Genomic DNA, 23,509 nt, shown 5'->3' on the forward strand with positions numbered 1-23,509 from the left:
AGGAGGCCGGGCGAGTGGGTTGAGGAGGCCGGGCGAGTGGGTTGAGGTGCGCAGGTTTACGGAGTCCCCCTCCAACCAGCATGGCCCTCAGGCAGGTGTGCCTGCCTGCAAGGGGCACCTGAGTTCAGGCCCAAGCCTGCCCTGACCGGCTGTGCTCCTGGGCAGGCTCCGACCTCTCCACTGCGGCATCCACGTCTGTGAGGCAGGCGAGATGGAACGACTTCTTGGCGTTACAGAGCAAACTGTGACTTCACCGCTGAGCGTCAGCCACGCCTCAGCCAGGACAGCAGATCCATGAGGCCCGAGAAGCCGGTGTGGCAGGGACTCCAGAGAAGACCCCAGGCAGCATCTGTGAGGGACCGAGGGCGGAGCATCTGACCAGCAGCACGCACAGAAGTGCAGGCCCTCCTCGGAGTCTGAGGAGCGTGGGCGAGGACCCCACCGGGCCCTGCCCCACTCTGCACACCCTCTCCAGGCCTTTTCCTCTTTCCTTTCCTAGGACTCCTGTCCACAACTCTCACACATCCTTCTCAAACCCCAAAGTATAAGCCCCACAAGGGCAGGGACCGCAGTGAGTGTGCGCACGGCCTTACACTCAGTAAACACAAGAGCATCTGGAACATTCTACTGACAAGAGTCTGTTGAGAGGAGGAACAAGAGAAGAAAACTCCTGGGGGCAACTCCTGCCGCCAACGTGATATAACCTGCTTAGAGACAGAAACCACCACCACGACACGAAACCCAGAGGACGGCTTCAGTGAAGCCAAAGAGCCGACAAAGGCGTCAGAGGCTGCCGCGCGGACAGATGGCTCAGTCAGCGTCCCTGCGGGCAGGACAGAGACCACGACTTTCCTCGGCATCAAGGAAAGAGGCAGTTTTGGACTTTGTTGTTTTTGAATAGTTGCTAATCGGGCCTTTAGGAGAGCTCACAGAAGACCGGGAGGGGCCTTTGGCGATTATCACCCTCTCGCAGCCCCATTCACTAATTTCCCACCACGACAGGGACACACCGCAACCCACACGCCGAAGTCCCGTCGATCAGGACAGTCACACCGGCTAACGCAGGCTGCTCTAAGGCGCTGCCAGTTATCTACACCTGGGAAATAAAAACAGGAAAACAAACGTGTCGCCTAACAATGCAGTTTATTTGGGAGACATAAATCTCGTGCAGTCCAAGCCCACGAGCCCACGAGCCCACAAGGCGACTGAGGCATTCCTGCTGCGAGTCGGCGCAGGGCCACCTGTGGGGCGGCAGGCAGGGCTCCTGGCCCTCGGGAACGGGTGAGTGAGGACCCTGGCAGAGCAGAGGGGACAGTGGAGACCCCGCCCACCCCAGAAAGGGCGTGAGGAGCACCGCCAGGTCACCAGATGGGTGGCCGAAGCCCCGCCCGGCCCCCACCTGACAGACAGCATGAGGCTTCCCAACTCCCTCACACGGCTCGCGCTTCCTTCCCGGCCCCCAGGCTGCAGCGCCGAGCACACGGGACTGACCGTGGGGCGCAAACCCAGGAGAATCGCCAAGTGTCATCGCAGGACAGAGACGCAGCTATCATGCTCTCAGTTTCGTTAAGACCAGGTTGTAGAACACCATTCTCTCGTTTAACACTGAGTACCATAGTGGAGAGAAACAAACTACGAAAACATGGGACCAGAGAAACGTCACCTTCCAAACCCCTCGCCAGAGGGATAAGGACCCAACATCCAGGACGCGAGGCCCCTCGTAGGGATGGTGACGTGAGTCGGCGGAGAGCAAGAACTCAGCCCTCCTGGCTCGGAACCACCAGGTACCCAGTGGGGTTCGCCATGAACTGCTCTGAACTGACCCACGGGAGCCCAGGATGCGCTGTGCTGCTGGGCGGAGGCCTGCGGACCGGCCCACGGCGACCCTGCTCTGGGCTCCCCTGGAGACCTAGGGGGTTCTCACTGCCAAGCCCGTCTTCCTCCATCCCGCCCACAACACACACCCCAGTAGCATCAACTGGAGGAGCGAGGCCACTTTTCTTTAGGACCCAGGAACATGGCCGATTTCCTATAAACTTTGGATTCAGAATTAATATGTGGAGGTTACCATGCCAGGAGCACGTAACATGATACAAAAGTACCTGGAGAAAACAAGGCTGTAATCCAGAAGGCCTGATGAGGAGGCGTGTCTCGAGAACCACTTAAAGGAAGTGAGAGTAATCAGTGGATGGACAGGTGGAGCCTTCCATAGAAAAACAGGTCAAAGAGAGCAGAGGTCAAAGAGCAACAGGAGGGAGGAAGGAGGGAGATGGGATGAGACGTCAGTGCAGCCAGAGTACTTCCTCCTTGAGAACAAACACAGACTTTACAGAAAAGTTTATTTTTCCTGGTTATAAAAAGTATACGTTGGTTATTACAGAAAACGAGGGAAATAGGGAGCAGGAGAGAAGACGCTGCACGTGGTTATCTGGTGCGTTATTCTTTCCCCTGCACGTGGGCTCCTTTCACGCGGCCGTGCTCATGCTGTGTGCTCGTTTTTTTCTTTTTAAGTTTAGCATTTTAACATAGTTTTCTTTGTTACTACACATTCTCGCAATATTTTTAATGGCTACATGATACTCCACCAAGGAGCTAAGTCATAGTTTAACCATTAGATATTCAGGTTGCTTCTGTCTTTTACAAAAATGCTACCACGAGGAGCTGAATACCTTTTGTGGGTTAATTTTTTTAAAAACTCTATTGATTCTTTCCTTTGGATAGAGACCCAGGCGCACAACTGCCGGGTGAAAGGACATGAGTACGTTAAGGCGCTAAGTCACCCCGCGAGACTGCTCCCCAGCAGGGGCGTGCCGGCTCTAACTTTCATCCCCCTGCCCCGGAGGCCTATTCTATGACCCTCACAGTCATAAAAACCCTCTGCCAACTTGACACCCCAAATCCAGTTAATTCCAGAGGACACGTGGCACCTGGTTCTAGTTCCCATGCTCACGTAACCAGCTGTGCTCTTTCTGCTCCCCACCCTCACACCAGCTTCTGAATCAGCTGTTTCCCTCGCCCGTGATGCGTCTGTTCAACAGCAAAATAACTTTCACTTAGTTCACTTCCAACGTCACTCTGTTTCCACTCCGGAACACCCCAGCGTCCAACGTCGCCTCTCCAGAAGCAGACACGTTTAGAAGACACTGCTGCCTCCAGCTCACGTTCACTCAGCACATGGCCCTGACCACCACTAATCTTTCAGGTGTTTTCTTTTCATAGTGATAGAACAATAAAATCAAAGTCTGCCACTTATTTAGGAATTAGAATTAGGAATTTTTTTAGGGTGACACACTGAATATTCTATCTCTATGATGTTTCAGCCTCCAACAGTTTTGGACCTTCTTGGAGGGACATATATATTGAAGTGCAAACATTACTTCTCAGACCTGTTTTGGAATTAGCCAAAAGAAAGCTAATTTCATTTATTCATTGAATTTTCACTTTTCCTAACGTTCATCTTTCAGAATCTATGTTCCAAAAATAACATCAAACTAAAACATCCATATTCTATTCTAAAAACATCTGAGAGCCAAGTCATGAACAAATGTTAAAAGCAAACAAACCAAAACCAGGTTATACTGAACTGGGGGCAACGACGTGGGTTCACAAGGTTCTTACCTTTCTCAGCTTTTCCGGGGAAAATTCCAAGCCAACAAGAAAAAGAGTGAAGAACACACCAAACTCTCCTAACGTCTCCACTTGTACAATGGACTGAAAAACAAGAAAGTTTTAAAACCGTACAATTTAATATTTGCCATGTCAGCTGTACTTAGAACAATCTTGTACTAACACACTGAGACCATCCACGAAAAAGCACAGTATTTTTTTAAAAAACTAACTCTTGGAATTTCCTCTGTATGAGGTGTTTTTTCCTTTTTCCTTGACCAGCTAGGGGAACAGTTTTACTTTATTTCCTAAGAACCAGCTCATGAATTCACCTGTTTGAGTTCATTAACTGCCCCTGTCATCTCATTAGCTCCTGTCTTCAGCTTCCTTGGGGACCCGAGTCTAACGCTCGCAAGTTCAGAGCGTTTTCCTCTCCTCTGGTCTGAGTGGGACCCAGCGTGTGGACTTTCTCCTGAGCACCGCGTCCGGCCACGCCCTGCAGGCTCTCACGGACAGTGCTCCTGTGTCCTGTGTTTGTTTTGTTATTCTTAACGTTACCCCACTGCAGTGGAGCGTGCTGCCTGTCCCATCATACTGCTCACACAGAGGCCTCGTGCCCCACACCCACGCAGTTGGTCAGCTGTCCATGAGCCCTGCCTTTCCTCCTGTCACGTTCAACTCTCAGTCCCTTGATTTTCACTGAATCTCATCGTTCACTTTTTCTCCCCCCACCATCTGAGAGCCCGCCCCCTTTCATAGGGAAGTTCACTCCACTTATTTACGGTTGTCACACGGCTGCTCTCACTTCTTCCATTTCACGTCTTCTGGGTTTTACACTTCTCTGCTACTTTTATTTTTCTCCCCTTTTCAAAGTCAGGCTGTAACTCATGACTTCAAAGGAACTTACTTAAGCCTGCGTGTCTCAGCCTAACCGAGGCAAGCCTCTCGCCTCCCCCCAGGACGAGACAGACACTCAGGACAATTGCACGTCCTTCACTGACCCCCTCCCAGGCTGGCGAGCAGGCTCTCGGGTTTTATCTCGGTCTACTGTGATTACATTTTTCCGAAGGTATGGATGATTTATTAAGAAGTGTGATGTTTATAGTATCCAGTTGCACCTATTTCCCAGTTATTTAGCCCTGATTCTTTGCTTATGAGCTACCCCTGCTGTTGGGGAAAAGGAAAGAATACTTGCATCCGCTCTGCTTCAAGCACCCTGGGGGCGGGGGGGGGGACTGGCGGAAAGAGTTTTCCCCTGTGGCTGTTCATACTGCTCTCAATCACATGAACACTATCTTCCAAAGACTGCAGTCACATCAGTCTTTGCAGAGGCCACCCCGCCCATGAGCTGAGTCCCAGGCTGGTCAGCTGAGCTGCCACTGGCTAGGGCTCCGGGCTTCCAGCAAACCTCTCCCCACGGGGCCACTCTGACCTCTGCTCAATTAGTTTGGTGTGAGGATCTCTTCATGCCCTCTTCTGCTGCTGCCCTGTCAGGGGAATCACAGCGGTCCTTCTGACTGGGGTAAGGGGTGCCGCTCAGGAGCAAGGGAACGAGGATGCACGTGGAGCGCCCGCACTGTCCCCCGCCTACCTCCTCCCGCTCCACCGGCCAGGAAGTGTCGGTGAGGTTCTGAGGACTGTCGCTTATTTCCCCCCATTCCGTATCGCTCCTTCTGTGTGGGAGTCAACAAGCTATTCCTGGCATTCACTTTCCACTCTGTCCAAATTGTGTGTATTTAGATGACAAATTCTGAAGCCCACAAAAGCCTGGGAATCCTTCCTTGCTGTCAGAAGGTGTCATCAACAAAGGAGGAAGCCCACTTCAACTTGTCAGCAACAGGCTCCCGCATGCAGCCCAGCGCTGCACCGTCGGGGTTCTCACAACACCTCACATAAGACCCCTGACTACCTCACTGCTTTGCCAGCTTCGCAATGTGTTAAGAGTTTTTTACAAACATGTTTAATCAGTGTCTGAATAATCTAACCCAGATTCCTGGAAACAGAATCTTTAAAACTAACGTAACGTAAAGACCTGCACAGGGCTATTCTCTCTAGTCCAGTCGCCCATTCATAAAGAATGAAACGACTTTCTCACGGTTTAGAAACTTCTCACAAAACTTTAAAGAGTCTCTTCTTTAACACGGTTTATAAGAAACTGCTACCTTCATTAATTCAAAACTTCAGTCTTCAGGAATGTTGCTTTTGTACTGTGTTAAACAGATACTGTGACAGTCAAGTTTTGTTCTTACCTTAATGCTGTTTAGCCCCGAAGGTCCCAGGAGTACACCACAGATAATATAACCAAACATGGTGGGCAGCCCGAGCATGGTGCACAGCCAGCCACAAGGCAAAGACAGCATCCCTATGGTAACGATGTCCTAATGTAAGAGGAAACAAGAAACACAAAAATTTAAGACAAGAGTTGGCAAGGAAAGGGTTGGCTGGTGGAGAAAGCAGAACAGGACGTCCCCAGGCTTCGCGGCGGGGCGTGAGCGGTGGGGAAGACGCCCAGAGGGAACTCCACTCCCAGAGCAGCAGCAAACAGCCAGGGTGTGTTCCAGGAGTGGAGGAGTGAGCTCCCAAGGGTCCGACAGTTACAGCAAAATCTGTCTGCTTGGCTCAAGCCCTGGCGGGGTGCTCTCCGAGCTCAGAGCTCTGGCGCCCCATGCAGGCTTCTGCCTGGGAAGCCGCAGTGCCGGTTCCCGGCACAGCTCACGTGCCTTCACCTGTTTCCCCACCACCCCAAGTCAACACAGCCATCACATTAACGACTGATTCCAGCAAGCATCATCAACGGGTGTGAAACTGCTGGTGAAAGTTTGATGAGGAACAGGATGTTCGTACATCCCAAACATTTCTCCAGAAGCTACCTACTAACTGCAAAGGAGAATAAAGAGAGACTTCACAGTGGAGGCCCCGGCCTGTGCGGAGGGACGACGCACATCTGCAGACCCCGTCCCTCCCGGCTCCGTTCCCGTCCGGCCAGGGAAGCACCTGTGGACTCTCACCCGTCACGTCACATCTGTCAGCACAGGGACCAGACCCCGGACGCAGCCCCCGCAGTCACTTACCTTCCTTAGCATCTCCACGACCAGGTGCCTGGCCGGGTTTCTCTTCCTTACAAATTCCAGCGTCAGGGAGTTTGTTAGAGACCTGACAGTTACCCAGGTGCCAGCAGCCGTCCCTGAGCGGGCTGCGCACTGTCGCCCCTGTATCTGCTCACTTCCATCAGTGCAGGCAGCGATCTCAAACCGCAACCCCGCGACCTCATGTCTCTAAAGGACTCCCTGTCCTCTCACCGGGCTGGTCTCCTCAAGGGGGCGAGACCTGAATCCGACACTGGCTGGAGCCCCAGTGCCGCTGGAGTCCTCACCCTGCACCTGCGTCTGAATAAAGCCTGTGGGTGCCTAAGCCAAGACTGCTCTGCCACGTAAGAAGGTTCTGTTCCAGCGAAAACAGTTGTCAGATAGCCGAAGCTTTAATCCCTCAGGGTACCTCCTAACTTCAAAACTCGCCCATATTCTCAAAAGCAAAATTAATTTTCATCTTAAATATTAAAGTGCCTTATTCTTCTGGGGAACAAAATTAAAAATGAAGAGAAAACGCTTCAAATCACAGAAAACGTAGGGGCTTGCAGCAGAATCTCTGTGTGAGGAGGAAGGCCACACCCCCAGACACGCTCAGACAACAAAGCTCAGTCTCTCTGGACGCGCACACCAGGAGGGGCGAGGGCCGGCGGGGGTCTAGCCGCACTCGATTCTGAGAGCAGGGCCGGCAGGCAGGCAGGCAGGCAGGCAGCCAGCCAGCCTACCTTTATGAAGTGGTGATCTGCACGGGGGATTGTGGCGTCTCTGGGCTTGGTCAAGATGTACTGGTTGTTCTGGGAGTCGATCAGCATGCTAAGGCCTAAGTCATCCTCCACGTCCCGTTTTGTGAGGTTTTGCTTGGAATTGGCCTCTTCCTCCTCCACCCTCAGAACGGCCTCAAAATTGACCCCTTTGACCTGTAAGAATAACCAATATTATGTGATTAAAATCAACTAAATGTCTTCAAGTTCAATTTTTAGAGTAACTCATACACAGAAGAATGATAGGAATATTTTTAGTATTCTATCAAGTAACGAAAGATCAATAAATGTTCATTCGCATGAATTAGGAGAATTTTTCAATTAAAAAAGTGATTTAAGGATGGAATTTAGGATTCCTATTCCCTCCAAATGCCTACTTAACCTGACTCAGGGTGTGACACTGCGATTTGTAACAGGACATGCACCTGGTCTTCATCCCCTGTCCCGGCTCACAGCTCTCAAACCCCTGGAACTTCCTGAGTGACAAGGGCAACGGAACGTTTTGTTCTCTTTGGTCTTCGTCCTGGGTTCCTGAAACAGCTCCAAGCGACAGTGGCGAAAAGAGCCGCTCATCACTCACAAGCACCTGCAGCCTCCCCGCTTACGGGAGGTGGCGATTTTGGAAAGCTCCTAGACAGCCTCGGACGACGGGGCTTGTCCCCGAGGAACCAGCTCCGTGGTGAGGGTTGAACTTCAGTCCCACCCTGAGCTCCCAGAGGGGGTCGAGTTAATCACACGCCTGCATAATGAAGCCTCTGTAAAAATCCTAGAAGTGCAGGGGCAGAGAGCGCCCAGGTTGGTGGACACGTGGAGGCATTCAGCAGGAGGGTGGCGCCCAGAGAGGGCAGGGGCGGGGAGTGCCACACCTCCCCACACCCTGCCCTGTGCCTCTCTTCCATCCGGCTGTTCCTGAGCTGTATCCTTTACAATCAACTGGTGCTCTAGTAAATAAACTGTTTTCCCGAGTTCTGTGAGCCGCTCTACAAATTATGGAGCTTGAGGAGGGGGTCATGGGACCCTCCAAGGTTGGGATTGGCTTCTGAAATGGAGGGGCAGTCTGGGACTGAGCCCTCATCTGTGGGGTCTGCGCTTAACCCTGAAGATGGTGTCAGCACTGAACTGAATTGCAGACACCCCGCAGGTGCCAAAGAGAACTGGAGAGCTCCTTGGCGCGGAAAACCCGACGTCCGGGGAGGAAGAAGTGCTTGGGGAGCGATGGATAAAGGGGACGAGGGTTTTACTTTCAAGGGCATATTCTTTGGAAAATTCACAGCCCTGAAACACTTATGCGCCCCCTCATCCCATCATCAGTGAGTTCTAATGACACCCCTCCCTTTCACTTTATTTTTATTCTCCCATCTTCTCTAATCTTGCGCTGATTTGTTTTTAGTATACAACCCTGTTCTGAGTTCACTCCAAGACTCACGGTCAGTTTTCAGAATTCATGTCATCCTTTCTACAGACTCCAAGCACATTATGACAACTGGGCTGTCTGAACTCTGCTCCAGGTACAAAGACCATCTCCCCTGAGACCTCACTTCGCCCCTGGAGGGTCGACACGGAAACCTGACTGTCCAGGGAGCATTCTGGAGACCAGAGGCCCAGTGCACCTGAGGGCAAACTGGGAACAGATGAGCCGCTGATGGGCTGGCAAGAACTCAAAGGGCAAGTTGAGGACAACTGGAGCACGTCTGCAAGGCCAAGCCGACACCATCGGTGATGCAAGAGGACCCCGTGTCATCTGCACGCTCAGTCTACACTCACACACACACGCAAACAGGTTCAACAGCACATCCTCTCAGCAAGCAGCTCAGCAGGTGCAGAGGAGACGGCTCCGGAAAGCTACTCACTGACTTATTGTCGTCAAAAGCGTGCTCTTCTATCTCCTCCTCCAAACGATCCGCTGCCTTTCTTACGTCTTCCAGAATTTCATCAAGCATGGACAAGCTTCTGTTTCGATGTTGCATGTTTTTGAGGGCCTCCACTTGATGTTTTTCTGCTGCCAGAAGTTCCATGTATTCTGTTTCTTCCTGTCCGTTTGTAAGAAATGAAGAGTGGGATTTGTTAAGAAATAAACCAGGATACGACTTCCACTCAGGAGCTTGGCCTGACCACACCAACCAACACAGTCTGTCAAATACTCCTGTTCATAAATGCACAATTCTAGCTCCGGTCAATTAGGAATGGTCAAGCGTCCCAGATTATGCAAACAGAACCGAGTGTAGCAAAGTGTTTAGGGAAAGCTATTTACACGGATACGTCCACAAATGTGACATGGTACTGCAAACAGATCTGCAGGTCATCTGTTCATACGAAAATCACTCGCTGAACACCGAGCATGTTCCAGGCACCCTGCCCGCTATGTATGGAGGTACAGAAGTCCTTTCAAACAGCTGTGATGCTTGATGGTTTGGCTGTGAACTTCTAAGCAGGACACCCACAGTCAAATTCCAAATCACAAAGGGGAAATTGTTCCAGAAGATCTGACAGCACTAGTCACTCGGAAAAGCGATGGACGGTGCTGGAAACAGAGTTTAATCCATCCATGCTGTACAAACACACAAACTCAAGTTATCTTAATCAGACCAATAACCTCACTATTAAAATATTTATTTGCATTTAAAGGTGTGGGGCATAGTTGGGACAGAGAGGCGGCCGGGCGGTCCCAGGGACAAGATCTCAACTCAGCGTCACGGCAACATCTCTAACACAGGGCTGCGGGCTGCCAGCTCCTGGACTATCTCAGATACGAGGCGGGAAGCAGTGTGCGCTGCAACACTGTCCACTCAACGGCAGAAAACACGCATCCTTGGATTAGCGCCCTCAGACTCACGTTTGCTCCCCATTTATACCCCAAGTCGATACCACTAAGTATCACTAAGTATCCTCACTGCTAAGTACCCCTCTTCAAAACCAAGGAGCTTTCCTGTCTCAGCTGTCCAGCGGATCTGGAAAGGCGGGAACCCGGTTCAGAGGGGAGCATCCTGGTCTGTCTCTAATGCACATTAACACACACCAAGCAAACCAGGTGATGGAATCAAGGTGGCTGAAAACCCCAACTGAGCTGTCGGCCCCCTGACCATATTTCCACCAAAAATCCCAGGCTTTGGCAAAGACAGTAAGTCTCTCTCTTCTCTACTTTTTAAGCTGTGTAGTAACACGGCAGTCCCCCATGAAGAGGAAGTGAGGTTTTATATATGTAAAGTGGCTGGCACACAGTGACGGCTCCAGTGGTGGCTTAGATCATCTAAGTGCAGCAAAGGTGTTTGCTCATCATTTTAAAGGTGTATTCATCAAAGCCCTTCATTCAAATGTACACATTTGTTTAGAACTAATTTTCATATTTTTGTCTTCTGCATATGGACGTTGAAGAAAGTCCACCTTCACACTAAAAGGAATTCTTGTCAGGAAGCTCCAGAGGGTGACTGCAGCTACAAATCCACTTCTTTCCACGCCATGTCCTGGGACAACGCAAGTGACTATTTCAGTCACCCAGGGTTCCCACAGTGGGAGAAGCATTGGGAGCAACTCCTTCTGGAAGGACAGAGCATAACTGTGCCGAGACGTTACCGCAAGGACGGGGTTCTCCTGCGTGCCCACGTGTGACGGGACAGACACCCATGGATGGCCACACCTGCCGGGCCAGCACCGGCCGCCCTCCCCACCCCCCACCTCCCGCTCCAGTGTGAGCGTGGCCCCAGGGATGGCACCCACCTTGATGGCAGCTTCTCGCAGGGCCTCCAGCCGCTGCCGGCTGCTCTCCTTCATGTTCGCCACATCCCTGTAGTCGCCCTGCAGGGCCCTCTGGAGCCCATGGATGGCCTGGAAGACCGAGTTCTCACTTTCATTCAGCTCTTTCTGGAAAATTTCGAATGTGTGCACCTGAAACAGCTTCTCTTCGTCTGACAGGCTGGCGTCTTTCTCCACGGCTCGGATTGCATTTTTCAGTTTGTTAAGAACCACGGCCTTTTGGCGTAGAAGCCCGGAGAGCTTTCTGCAGCTCTCAAGGGCCCACTGCCTCCTCTGAGCGACAGCCGCCCCTCTGCCTCGGTGCAACCTGATGGCATGTTTCACCGCCTCTTCGTGCTCCGCGGCACCCGCTGTCAAGTGAAGCAACGGAAGCAACACCCACAAGCAATTTTTTTCCAACACCTTCATGATCCAATTTTGGAGGACAGGGGAGGGCAGTCCAAAGATTTCTGCTGAGCTCAGACTGCATTTTAGACACACATTTTCAGCTGAAAAAGAGATTTACTGTCACACACAGTTAAATGACAATTCATCACTATTGAGATCATAGTTAAAGTATTAAATTATATCTAGAAGACTATCACTTTTCTGAAGAAAATATTATTTTCCCAGGTTAATATTAACATCTGAACTATTTACTGCACCTAGATTAAAATCAAACCCTCACTGTTCAGTGTGGTATCTAGTAAACAGTTGAGATTAAAGGCTACATCTGAATTTAAAGGCAATTTTTTTAAGGAAAACTCAGCCTCATGTATCTACTAAATCTACCATGTGCAAAAGACAAAACCATTCTCTTTCAGAGGGTCCACGTACTGAAGGCCAGAAAGTACCGTCGACTCCTCGCACAGAGCAGTGACCCCAGGGGAACGTGCTCCGGGTCGTTCTGGAAGTGACGTCTTTCGAGCTGCTACTAGCTTGCTCTGCCATACTGTTTGCTGTCTAAAATCATTCGCAATTTTGCCAAATTTCCAAAGTCAGTCTACAGTTAAGTGCTAACAAGACGTCAAGGGTAGGAAAAGAAATCACAAAACACAACCACATCTGGATCTTTAGGGCGTTATCAAGCGTTCAAACGTCTTCCACCATGCCAATCCAGGCCCCGCTGCCCCTCCTTAGGGAGACCCCAAGCAGCAGTGTGAACGGATCCAGACCTGCCGAGCGTCAGGCTTGTGTGGGCAGCAGGGGCAGCCGCAGCCGTGGGTCTGGATTGTGACAAGCTGAGGGCGGGCGTGTGAGTGAGGCCGGCCCTGAGACCAGTTCCCCTACACCAAACCCTGTTTGTGTGGGTAAAAACCACGGCACTCTCTCCCTGCTCACTGCCGGCTCCAGAATCCACTATCCACCGTGGACACACACATCCAAGGTCGCCCACCAGGACTCCTTATCATCTCCTCTTCCTCCGTGCAAGCAGTGTCCCAAAGCCGAACACAGGCTGGTGGGAAAGCTCCGACCAGCAAGGCCACTGACTCCCACCCCACCTACAAACAGCGACTTTCCTCCCAAACCTTTACAACCCCTCGCATCCCCTCTTCCGGGGAGACGAGACGACACAAGACAAATTTGAGGGCTCACTCTCGTCTCCCGGCTGATATCACCTGAAATAAAAACCCTTCCCTTGCCCTAAGCCTGGCGTTCCAGTTGTGTTTGGCTCCTCTTGTTTGGCAGGTAAAGAACCTCTGTTTACAGCCGGTGACACAAGCGAGGAGAGCCCCATCAGTGTCAGCAAGGTCACTACATAAAGGGTGACCTCAGAGGGAGGACCACGGAGACCAAAGAAGGAAGAAGTCATGAACGCAAGAGAGCCCAGAAAGATGTGCACTGAAAACACCCGCTGAACCTGGCGCCCTGGCCGCCACCCGCACAGGGAGTCGTGCCAAAAGGAAACAAAAACCAAACCCACCATTTACACGGGACTGTGGTGTAGACGAAACGAGATGTTAACACACACCATCTAACCATCCTCACAGCAGCACCCAACGGACCATCACGTCAACAACTCCCACCCAGTTGTCAAATGTACCAGTATTTCCCCTACCTGGGGATCTGCTACTAAAATATGTCTATACTTTATTTCACCGGTAATCCCAATTCTAACGAGTGTAATCTGGTTAAACCCAGGCCAAGCAGATTAGATACAGCAAACATAAGAGGGCGGCATTTCTAGAGACAGCATTCTGACCAAACGAGAAATAACAGCCAATAGAAGAGGAGACAAATCAGAGCTCACGAAAAACAAATACAGGGCTCAGTGAAGCCTGGCAGCCCGGGGACCCCAGGAGGCCCAGTGTTTCGTGCACTTCAGTGGATTGCAAAAAGACCACTATCGGGGGACAGGAGAGTGACTCGTGTACAGAATGACAAGCAAAGTCACCAAGACAAGACTATATTCTGGCTAAAAAGTCAGGAACTGTTCAATTCCAACACATTTTCAGATACTTCGGGTCCTAACGTCACAAAGAGAACTGACTTGCCTCCAAGAGTTCACTTCCTGACGACGGTAAATGAGAGCGTGTGGTGTGAGCTGCTCAACGGTATGTTACAGTTTCGATATAAGTAAATGCCACCACCTGAAAAATAAACAAATGATTAGCCGATCACAGTAGTTGTTGACCTGTTAGTTTAGTGACTCACTCACTTGCTGAGCGTCTCCTGCGCCAAGGGAGAGCGAGAGCTCCATGGCCTTCAGAAGTGCACACTCTCAGTATTCGCACAGCAAAGACAGAAATTTCAAAGGCTTCATTTATGCTTACTGTTTTCCCCAAAAGATCTCAAAAAGGGATTCTTTTATGGATTTCAGAGTTCAGGGAAATGACCTGTGTGCCTGACACTGCTCCCTTCATTTCTGGTTCCTTCTTCAAACAGTTCCTGAAATCCAATAGTTTTCCCTCCACCCATAATACTAAGGGAGCTATTAACTTTTATGAGAAATCTTTGAGAATTTTAGTTGTAGGCATACTAACATTGCCACTGAAACAAACTTACATCATGAACATGAAATTAAATTATTTATAGACCCTTAAAATATAGATCATCCCTTTTCCATAAACTATCTCATTTTACCTTCGAACTCAGCTATCAAATCCTATGGACTACTAAATTGTAGCATGCTTTTTCTCAAGTAAATAGTAAGCATTTTTAGCTTCAGTGTTGTTTTGTTATTGTCATTTTTAATTATAAAAAAGACAATTTGGATTTGTTGTGTTTTTATAATGAATTGCTAAAATTTCCCTATCTTGAATCACTGATACACTCAACCCGGGCCGGCCTCAGACTGAGAGGGAGGCCTGTCACACACACTGTGTGACTCCATTTACACAGCATTCTTGGAACAACAAATTGTAGAGACGGAGAGCGGACGGTGGGGGCGGGGGAAGGGGAGGAGGTGGCTGGGGCAAGGCCGCAGGAGGGACCCTGTGGGACAGAGACACTCTGTCTTGGCAGTGGTAGTGGCCACACGGGCCCACACGTGTGCTAGAATTGCACAGATCCAGACACACACACAGATGCATGTAGAGCCGGTGTGAGCTGAGCAAGGTGGGTGCACTGACTATGTCAGCGTAATCTCCGGCTTACACCCCAGGTTTGCAAGGAGCTACCACTGGAGATAATGGGGTGAAGGGTCTACAGGACTCTCTGTATTATTTCTTACAACTGTATGTGAATCTGCAATCATCCCAAACTAAAGGTTCAAAACTGCTGTATGAATGCTGACCGTTTCCCACCAACCCTCACTAGGTGCGATGTTCACCATTTACATTGCAGAGCAAGAAAACGACGCCCGGGACACTTTTTGTGCTTTAAACTAGGAAATCCCTAAATCAGAGCCAGAGGTTTTCGGGATGCCTCGGCTACAGTACAACCAAGGTGACTTCTCTTTCAGAGCAATAGCAAAATCGACACTCTGGACACAAAAGTTTCTATTTATGCATATTCCAACATTAATTAAAATATATCTCCCTAACTCTGCCAAATTTCTAATGGGTTTTGCTTGTTTTTCTAAATGCAGAACAAGAATCCCCAAAATTACTTTAAAACTGATGAGCTTATTTGATTAAGAAGAAAAATATTTGTAATAAATATCTTAAATGATTTAGAATAAAAAGGCACATAGGTTGACCATCAAGCCTACTCAAAAAAAACTTCCAATACTTTTAATTCACTGTCATTTTACATAAAAATCACATTACTCTTTATTGAGAATTTTCAGTAACTCAGAAATGTCACATATCATTTACTGGATAAAAAGCTCAAAAGCAAAGCACAACAATGCAGTCTAAAATCAGGCTTTTCCACAGCAAAAGGATTCCTCCCATGTACCCCTCTCTGAGTTCTCAGGTCTGCGGTGTCTCCTTAGCCCTTCACTGTCAGGACCACAGCCCTGGAGCCCTTTCGGGGGGCGGGGCGGGGGGGGGGGGGGGGGGGGGCGCGGAAGCAGCTCTTCTGTTTTATCAATTTTACATAATGGGCTAAAATTTGAAAACGTCGCAGCTCTGCCTCCCAGCTGTCTGCTACAGGACCCTCCATCCCGTCTCTCCCTCAGGCCCTTCCAGACCCGCCAACTTGGATTTACCTCATCAAATTGCTGAAAAATAATCTAGTTTACTCACTGCACTAGTCTGGCAGCCACCGCCTGTCCGGCAGAGGCCGCTGGGCGGGTCCAGCACAGCTCTCGGGACAGCCCGCCCCGGGGGCCAGCCAGCATCCACTCAGCTGACCCCGCCCTAAGTGAGGGGGTACTGATCTACTGATCGGGCACTAAGTGTGGCCGGCCTGGGGCTACGGGCAGGAAATTCCAAGTGAGCAGTGGGGGTGTGGCAGGAACTGGGTTAACCAGCCCAGTACCTCGTATTCAGCTGCCTCTGAAAAAAGGAAAACATGAGGATTATTTGCAGTAAATGGTGCAAAACTAGAGTTTCTTCGTGATACCACCGGCATTTCCAGGTTCGGCACAGAACAGGAACTGCGCAGGCCGCACAGCAGGGGCTCGTGGAAAGGTGTCAGGACTCCACGAAACCCCCAGCAGCAACAAACTACCTCAACCTAATTTGTGGAGGACTTGACTTAAGAAGCGTATGTTAAACTTCAACAAATTGAACGATGTAATGTATATTTCTTAAAGCATAAAGCACTTAGAATCCTGTAAATGCAATTTATGGTTGATTTACATCTAATAAAAGAATTGAGCAATGAGTTAAGGAGGGAGGAAGGAAAGAGAAAGAAAATTCTTACCGACACTAAAAAGCTTTAAAGTATTCAATGTTAATTAAACTCTACAAAAAACAAATATTCTATTAAGTAATCCAGTCATGACACACTGCTGTTTTAAAAATTGTTCTTCCAAGAGAAGTTTGGAACCGGTAAGATGATGGATCCGCAGAACAATCAGAAAAGCGACCTTACAGCCAGGTAATTACAGACGGGCAGCACGTGGACGTCGGCGCGTCGCAGGGCCCCCGGGGAGTTTACGAGAACCACCGGTTTTCGCGGGTGCTCGCAGGTGAGCCCCAGGAGGAACCGCGAGGCGGCCCGGGAGGCCGGAGGTCCACCACGGGCATCTGCTCTCCCTCGGGAGCCAGGAGAGGGGCGGGCGTTGAACAGGGGCCCGCACGGAGGGTGAGGAAAGGCAGAGAAGCTGAAGGCCGAGGGTCTCCCCTCTTTCCCAGGAGCGCGGATGTGCGAGACCCCGCTTGTGAGAGGCTGCGACAGCGGGAACATCACACCTAAGCGAGGGGATTGGGCCCGGCCTGGGAGCCGGGAGCCCTCTGCTGCGCGGCTGCCCCAGCGGCACCAGGACCCGCATTTCTCCCTACGGCTCCGTGCACCCCTGAACCCCGCGGGGGCTGCCAGGCCCCTGTGTCCTGAAAGCGGGGCTGGGCGGGTGCTGAGCAGTCTTCCCCAACACATCCAGCAAGACGCGCACGAGGGGAAACGGAGAACGGGGCTGGGGCCTCCGAGAAGACGCAGACTGAGGGGAGCCCGCCCGGAGGGCCCCGGGAGGAGGAGACCACCCCCCCACTCCGGCAAGAGAGACTCCGCGACGGGAGACCTTGAGAAAGGGAGACCCCGCGAGGGGAGACCTGGGAGGGAGACCTTCGGAAGGGAAGCCCCCGGGAGGAGACCCCTGGAAGGGGAGCTCCCGGGATGGCAGACCAGGGAGGGGGAGACCTCAGAGAAGGAAGACCTGGGAAGGGGAGCCCCCGGGATGGCAGACCAGGGAGGGGGAGCGCCCAGGGCAAGGGGAGCCCCCGGGATGGGAGACCTGGGAGGGGGAGCGCCCAAGGCAAGGGGAGCCCCCGGGATGGGAGATCTGGGAGGGGGAGCGCCCAAGGCAAGGGGAGCCCCCGGGATGGGAGATCTGGGAGGGGGAGCGCCCAAGGCAAGGGGAGCCCCCGGGTCAAGGGGAGCCCCCGGGATGGGAGACCTGGGAGGGGGAGCGCCCAGGGGAAGGAGAGCCCCTGGGAGGAGGCCCCAGAGAAGGGAGACAGGGGAGGGAGGAAGACCCCCGGGCCCGCGCCTCCGCCCGAAACGCGCGCAGCGCTCACCAGGACGTTCCGGCCCGACTCTCGGGTGCGGGGAGCGGAGGGACGGACGGGCCCACGGCTTTCCCGCATTCCTTCCCAGGCGGCGGGGCGGGGCGGGGCGAGGAGAGCCCGGGCCGCCCGCTCCGGAACGCTGTCTCTACGGACGCGGCCTAAAGGATTCGCGGCCCCTTTAAGACGGCGGGGACTGAGTACCGTCGGCCCGGGGCGGCGTGGTGCACGCTGGGATTTGTAGGAAGGCGGGCGTCCGGGGTGGGGGTGCCCTGAGTCCCGTCGGCCCCCAGGCGGCGCTGTGCACACGGGAGTCGGAGGCGGGACCGGGCCTGGGTCCCGTCGGCCCCCGGACGGCGCAGTGCACGTCGGGAGTTGGAGTTCCGCGGGCCGCAGTGTCGCCGCCTCCCGGCGCCCCTTCCTGGCTGGCGTCCCAGGAGCCGATGCCGGTGCCGAGGACGAGGACGGCGCGGCCGGGCCTGGGCTGAGGCGGGGGCGCCTGCGCAGACGGCCGGGGCCGGCGAGAAGCGGGGGAGCGCGGAGGAGAATGGTAGGTGGTCCGCGGGGTCGCCTCCCGCCCGGCACCTCCTGCGCACCCGGGACCCCGGGAGGCTGGGAGTCGGGGGGCCTGGGTAGTCGAGGGAGCCGGGGTCGAGGCCGAGGGGTCAGGGGGTGGCCCAAGGTCGGGGGGCCGGAGCCAGGGTCGGGGCCGGGGCGTGAAGGTCGCCGGAGCGGCGGGGCGGGCGCTGCAGGTGGCGGCGCGCGGGTGACTGCTGCCCGGTGGCCCGGTGGCCCGGTGCGGCGCTGCGGTCTAGGCGGTGGCCGGAGGGGCGGAGGACTCGGGACGTGCTGCCGCGGACGCGCCGGCAGCCAAGTGACCAGAGCGGGGTGACCGGGAGAGGGCGAACGGGAGCCGGGTGAGCAGGTGCCCGTGTGGCGGGGTGGGTGCGTGGCGTCAGATGGGGCCGTGGGGCATAGCTACGGTAACACGGCGCGAGCTGAGCCCTCGAGGAGTGGGGTGGAAGGGCGGCCGGGGCTGTGCGGGCTCCAGGCAGCAGGAGCAGGGGGGTGGCGGGAGGTGCTGCGCTGCGGGAGGCGGAGGGTCCGCCGGGCGAGCGCACCAGAGCCGGGGAGAAGCGACACCGGAGAGGCGGGGGACGGCGCTGGAAGCAGATCGGGCCGTCTTCTGGGGCACAGGAGGAAAATGCTAGCTTTGGTCCTAATGGTAGTGGGAGGCCAGTGAGAGCGTTTCGAAAAGGAGACACGGTCCAAGAGGAGTGCGGAGGGGAAAGCGGAGGCGTGCGGGCAGGACTTCAGGGTGGAGGAAGATGGAGGAGGGCTGCTCAGAGACGCGGGAAGACTAGAAACCAGGGGCGCGGTCAGCACTGCCGCCAGAAGGCCTTGAAGACCAGGTGGAGCAGCTGCACTGCCCCGGCGGGGTGCACCCACCTCCACAGCAGGGACGGCTCCCCAGCTGCTGGGGGGGGGGGGGGCAGGAGCTTGACTTGGGGCAGAGGGCTGTGCAGCCGCTGCAGAGGCTCGAGACCCCAGGGTGTGGGGGGGACGCTGGCGTTTGACTCTGCCCCCAGTCTGCTGTGTGCAGAAGCAGGGTCAGGTGACCACGTCTGTGAGTTGACGTGATCCTTATGGCTGCCCTGGCAGCCCCTCCTAAGTTGACCCTAAGAGAAGATTCTGTTGCATTAAGTGTTTCTGGAAAAGCATTTTAAGAATACTTTCATTTTTATTTTATATATGGTCATTCTTAGTGCCCAGATTACGTAAGTGATTTTTCGCAAGGTCACAGTTAAAATGTTTGAGACTTTTTTCATCGGTTAGAAATTTCATTTTATGTTTCTACTGGATTGTCCAGATCTTTATTTCAAGAATTTTGCACATTTTAACAGTGAAACAAGGAAACATAGAAAGTGCCCCCTCCCCATAGCTGCCGTTAATAATTTAATTTCCTTGACATGGTAAACGTCAGTGGAGGCCATCGGAGCTTGAAGGGAAAGCCCTGGTCCTGCCAGTTTGTGAACCTTTATTGTTTTAATCACTGTTATTTTGTGGAGAAACCTCTCAGGGATGACATCAAATTGTTGTGACTTTATTGACAATCCCTTGTTTTTCGTTCTGGCCAAAGACGTATTGTGGGCTGAGCTTAGACCTGCGGCTGCCGGTGCTCGGTGCTCGGTGCTCGTTCAGAACCAGCACCTTCTGCCCCCTGGAGCTTCAGGGCTGTCGGGGAATAGAGTGGAGAGGGACCTCTGTACCTGTGCCTGCACGTCTCGCACTTTGCGCCTCACGCTGTGGCAGTTCAGACCACTTCGCGAGGCCTGGAGCCCTAGACTCCTGCGCCTCTTCTGGAGTTTTCAGAGAGTATTCTCCCTCACGCTGTTGATAGAGCTGTCTTGTCACATATAAGAAGGGGCTTCAAGAGGTGATTGTCAGGAAAAGCACCTCAAGGTCAGACGTCGTCCTGTCTGCCAGTGTCTCTCAGCATTTACTGGGCCTGCACCCATCGGTCGCGTCGTGCTGGTCAGATAGCCGAGCTATGCGACACTGCACTGCTCTGCTCATTAACCTTGGAGGTTCTCAGGGCTTTTTTAGGTGAAATCCACATAACTAAAGTTAACTATTTAAAAGTGCGCTCACAGTGTGCACCACCACCTCTGTCTAGTTCCCAAACATTCTCATCCCTCAAGAGAAACCCCACCCTCGGCAGTGCCCCCCGCCAGCCCCACACCCCCGGCAGCGCCAGTCTGCTTTCTGTCTCTGTGGATTTGCCTGTTCTGGATGCTTCACATAAGTGGAGTCTTACAGTAAATGAGCTTTTGTGTCGGACTTCTCTCGCTCCGCATAATGTTTTCAAGGTTCATGCATGTCATAGCGTGTATCATTTTTATGGGTGAGTTTCGTTGTCTGTATATACCAAATTTTGTTTTACCACCATGACAGGATTTTAAAATCTAGCATTGATGGCAATTTCATGATAAAGATATGACGGTTCTTCCTAATGGTGTACCATTTTTGGGTTGAACGTCTGTCTCTATCTTAAGGTTTCTGAGGTAACCCTTGGCTTTGCCCTTGGCTATCAACTTCATAAAAGATGCCAGCTTTATCTTTTGTCAGCTTACTGTCAAAGCATATGGGATCTGCCCTAATTTAACTGAATTTGATCTCACCAAATATTGTCACCTTTAGCTTTTTGTCTAGTTCTTTTCAAAGGCTCAATTTCAGGAGATAACGTATGGAGCGTGTATTCCATGTTTTCTCCTGGAATCTAGATCAGGATTGCAAACCAAAGCCCACTTGCTAGCGGCCTGTGTTTCTCAGTAAAGTTTTATCGTGCACAGCGCGCCCACTCGTTTGCATGTTGCCTGTTGCCTGTTGCCTGTTGCCTGTGGCTGCTTCCGCTGCAGTGGCAGAGCCGAGTAGCTGCAGTAGAGGCCCCTGGCTCCTGACGCAGCTCATCAGTTCTTAACCTGAGCCTCACCCCCACCCCCTGATGGCATAGATGGGCTTAAATGGTCTGTGAAGACCCTGACATTGTACCTGAAGCCACGTGCACGTGTGCGTACCACGTGTTTTCCTGGAGAGAGGATCCATGACTTCCATCAGAATGCACAGGGATCAAAGACTGCGAGTGATCAACAGTCGTCCCTCTATGTAGCCAAAACGTTAATTCCCTGTTGCCCTAGAACAGCAGTTTTAGTCTCGGGTCACCTACACACGCTAAAAACTCATGGGACCCCAAGGAGCTTTTGTTTGTGTTGGTTGTAGCCGCGAGTATTTACCACATTAGAAATTAAAGTTGGAAGTTTGAAAGTATGCATTTACAGATTTAAAAATAACAATAATAAACCCATTACACATTCACGTTACATTTTTGCAAGTATCTTTGTCCTCGGCAAGGTAGGTTCTCAGATCTGCGTTGTCTGTGGTGCCCCACGCGTCGTGCAGCCCCTCCCGCGCACGGAGTGAGAGAGGCAGGCACTGCGGGGCCGCTGCGCAGGTGCATCTGTCCGGTGGAACCCTGGAAGGTCAGAGCCAGGCCCCGGGCCACACCAGGAGAGTGGGGTGTGTGGGCTGCATGGTCTTTTCCTGCTGAGCTGTGCTCTGCTCTGGGCATCAGCATGCACTTCGGCGCTTGAGGAAAAGCCTCAGAAGCCTGCTCTGCTGGTTGCTGTTGGCATCTGGGTGAGGAGCTGGTCTGTGCAACCAGGACGGTGCGTGTGGCCCTTGATGGCAGCCACTTCCTTCAGTTTCAGTGCCGGGGGAGCTGGGCCACTTTTGGGCTGCTGGTAGGTTCTTAAATCTTATGAAAACAGATTTTCCTCGTTAGTCCTATTTTCTTCTTTGCTTTGGCAACTGGGAAGCTCAAAACCTAATTTTCAGCTCTTGTGTATGGTGTATGTGTCTGTGCCTCATTCCTGGCTTGCTTTCTTCTTTCTCATTGTCGTTTTTCCCTCTCTATTTCTTAATCTACATCTTTTTTCCATTTACATATTTCTGTAAGTTATACTTTATTGTATATGTTTCTATAAACTCTCTCTTTTTTTGAACAAGATTGAGTATAAGTCATTTTAAGTAAAACTTTTCCCTTTACATTATTGTGAAAAGAATTAATGTTTAGTAGATTATAGAGTCTGTTTTGATTTATAGAAATTAGTGAATCGCTTTCATTTCTGGTGTCATTGTCATTAAGTTACCTTAGATAAGTAGAAATTTAGCCATCCTGTATGTGGAGTATTAAGATGTTATTTTGTTTCATTATAGACTATATATAGTACAGTTACTTGGCAGTTTTATTTATTACCTACCCACACCCTCTGCCCTATTTTTCCATTTTATTTCTGTCTCATGTACACAGACATTCTTGTTATTAGTATCATCTTCATTTAGTCATAACAGGCTTTTTGTGCCTGCTTTTGGAACTTCTGTAGATTATTTTTAACACTATTAGTTATTTGTGCAGGTTTTCATCAGTGTGGTTCTGCTGATTTTAAACTGGCACAAACTTTTTTAAATGATGTTTCCAAACTGTGAAGCCCTCCTCCTGTTGATTAGAGCCTGAAATTAATTGAAGCAAAGAGGACCCTGCAGATGGGCTGCAGTGACACTGTCAGGCCGTGGGTCGCACCTGGCCTCATTTCATCAGAGGGCTACATGTGTGTCATAAAGGGAGCTTACTGAGACTTAGGAAAAAATAATGTTGCACTTCATCACTTCATGCAAAGTGACCTGGGTAGAGATCAAACTGTATTTTGTATAAAACGTTGATTCACATGATTTTTTGAAGAGTAGACTTTGCATATTTGTTACTATATAGATGCTGTCATTTGAATTTTCAGAAGACTGTGCAGTCTTTTTAACTGATGAAGAACAAGGCTTTGTCTTCCTGTAATTCTGGAATGAAGTTGAGTCACCCAACAAGAAAAAACTAAGTCCTGTTAAAATATACGCATTAGTGATAGAATGCTGAAACAAGCTCCTGGACTGGCTTCATTGGCTGTCCTGCTTCTTTTGCATCCCAAAGCATAAGCTTAAACCATCTCAGAAGGACAAGGTCCGCCAGTTTATGGCATTTACTCAGACTGGCGAAAGAACCGCCATCTACTGCCTGACGCAGAATGAGTGGAAACTAGACCTGGCCACAGACACCTTCTTCCAAAACCCGGACTCGTTCCACCAGGACTCCATGAGAAACACCGTGGACAAGAAGAAGCTGGAGCAGCTGTATAGCAGGTACAAAGGTAAGGCGGCCACGGTGACA

At 51.6% G+C, this 23,509-nt stretch overlaps 2 protein-coding genes across 13 annotated transcripts in view; one reads left to right on the forward strand and one right to left on the reverse strand.

Moving 5' to 3' along the window:
* TMCO3 (transmembrane and coiled-coil domains 3) overlaps positions 1-17,888 on the reverse strand; it is a 44,385-nt gene extending 26,497 nt beyond the window's left edge. For 2 of the 4 annotated variants that reach the window (XM_046664409.1, XM_046664406.1), the window contains exons 1-7: positions 17,749-17,887; positions 13,678-13,773; positions 11,168-11,691; positions 9,304-9,483; positions 7,418-7,609; positions 5,856-5,984; positions 3,619-3,711 (exon numbers count right to left, since the gene is read on the reverse strand). In XM_046664409.1, coding sequence (XP_046520365.1) covers positions 3,619-3,711; positions 5,856-5,984; positions 7,418-7,609; positions 9,304-9,483; positions 11,168-11,611 — 1,038 coding nt within the window. In that variant the 5' untranslated portion in view covers positions 11,612-11,691; positions 13,678-13,773; positions 17,749-17,887. Of the gene's footprint in view, positions 1-3,618; positions 3,712-5,855; positions 5,985-7,417; positions 7,610-9,303; positions 9,484-11,167; positions 11,692-13,677; positions 13,774-17,748 lie in introns of all 4 variants that reach the window. The other 2 variants (XM_046664410.1, XM_046664407.1) reach the window with 2 other exon arrangements.
* Positions 17,889-17,984: 96 nt separating this feature from the next.
* Positions 17,985-23,509, forward strand: part of DCUN1D2 (defective in cullin neddylation 1 domain containing 2) — a 33,658-nt gene continuing 28,133 nt past the window's right edge. For 3 of the 9 annotated variants that reach the window (XR_006889070.1, XR_006889069.1, XR_006889071.1), the window contains exons 1-2: positions 18,129-18,286; positions 23,273-23,489. Coding sequence is in view for 6 of the 9 variants with exons in the window: in XM_046664418.1 (XP_046520374.1) it covers positions 18,284-18,286; positions 23,273-23,489 (220 nt within the window). In the remaining 3 variants the exon portion in view is untranslated. The other 6 variants (XM_046664418.1, XM_046664413.1, XM_046664412.1 and 3 more) reach the window with 6 other exon arrangements.

The sequence above is a fragment of the Equus quagga genome, chromosome 6, assembly GCF_021613505.1.
Source record: "Equus quagga isolate Etosha38 chromosome 6, UCLA_HA_Equagga_1.0, whole genome shotgun sequence".
NCBI classification, from domain to species: Eukaryota; Metazoa; Chordata; class Mammalia; order Perissodactyla; family Equidae; genus Equus; species Equus quagga.